The sequence below is a fragment of the Penaeus monodon genome, chromosome 22 (assembly GCF_015228065.2).
Source record: "Penaeus monodon isolate SGIC_2016 chromosome 22, NSTDA_Pmon_1, whole genome shotgun sequence".
Classification (NCBI taxonomy): domain Eukaryota; kingdom Metazoa; phylum Arthropoda; class Malacostraca; order Decapoda; family Penaeidae; genus Penaeus; species Penaeus monodon.
Window position 1 is genome coordinate 3,951,227 of NC_051407.1, and position 589 is coordinate 3,951,815.

Here is a 589-nt window from a genome sequence, read left to right on the forward strand (position 1 = left end):
TCCATATACACCTGATACAAAAACCTTACTAACCTGTAATGAAGGGAGAAATCTATGTCTTTCTCTCCAGCATCTTGAAGAATCTGTCTCAGACTTGCTGCTTCCTCCTCCCACACACTCTCCCTCATGGCGAATCCACCGAACACCCTAAAGAAAATACTCTTATTCTCGACGTCTTCTGAGATTCTAGCACTATAGGAAGTACAATCATACTCATTCTTACACTGTCTTAGAGATCAGTATTCTAGGCAGCTTGCGAGTCTCTAAGAAAAACAAACTTGAAGTCACCTCATATATCACGCGAATGACACTCTAATCTACAGTATATATTTTTTTCCGTAATACTTTAGACACTTCTGGCGGAAAATGGCAACCAAAATACAAATTTATAATAGATGTGTTGCTTCTGAAACCGCTGACAAAATATCAGTTTTAATAAAGAGGCTCTATCTAACTAACATTTCCTTTTCATCTAAAAAATTTCACGCTCCCTATTTACATAACTTTCCTGAATATTTCTGTTGCTTACGTTAGACTACAAAAACATCATTATTCGTGTAATATGATTAGTGCATTTTATAAAATGGAC

The 589-nt window shown here is 36.0% G+C and overlaps 1 protein-coding gene across 1 annotated transcript in view; it reads right to left on the reverse strand.

The window, feature by feature from the left end:
* Positions 1-589, reverse strand: part of LOC119587471 (heme-binding protein 1-like) — a gene marked incomplete at both ends in the record, with an annotated part of 2,025 nt that overhangs the window by 297 nt on the left and 1,139 nt on the right. Inside the window, 1 exon segment of the mRNA XM_037936199.1 lies at positions 34-147. Within this exon segment, the coding sequence (XP_037792127.1) occupies positions 34-147 (114 nt within the window).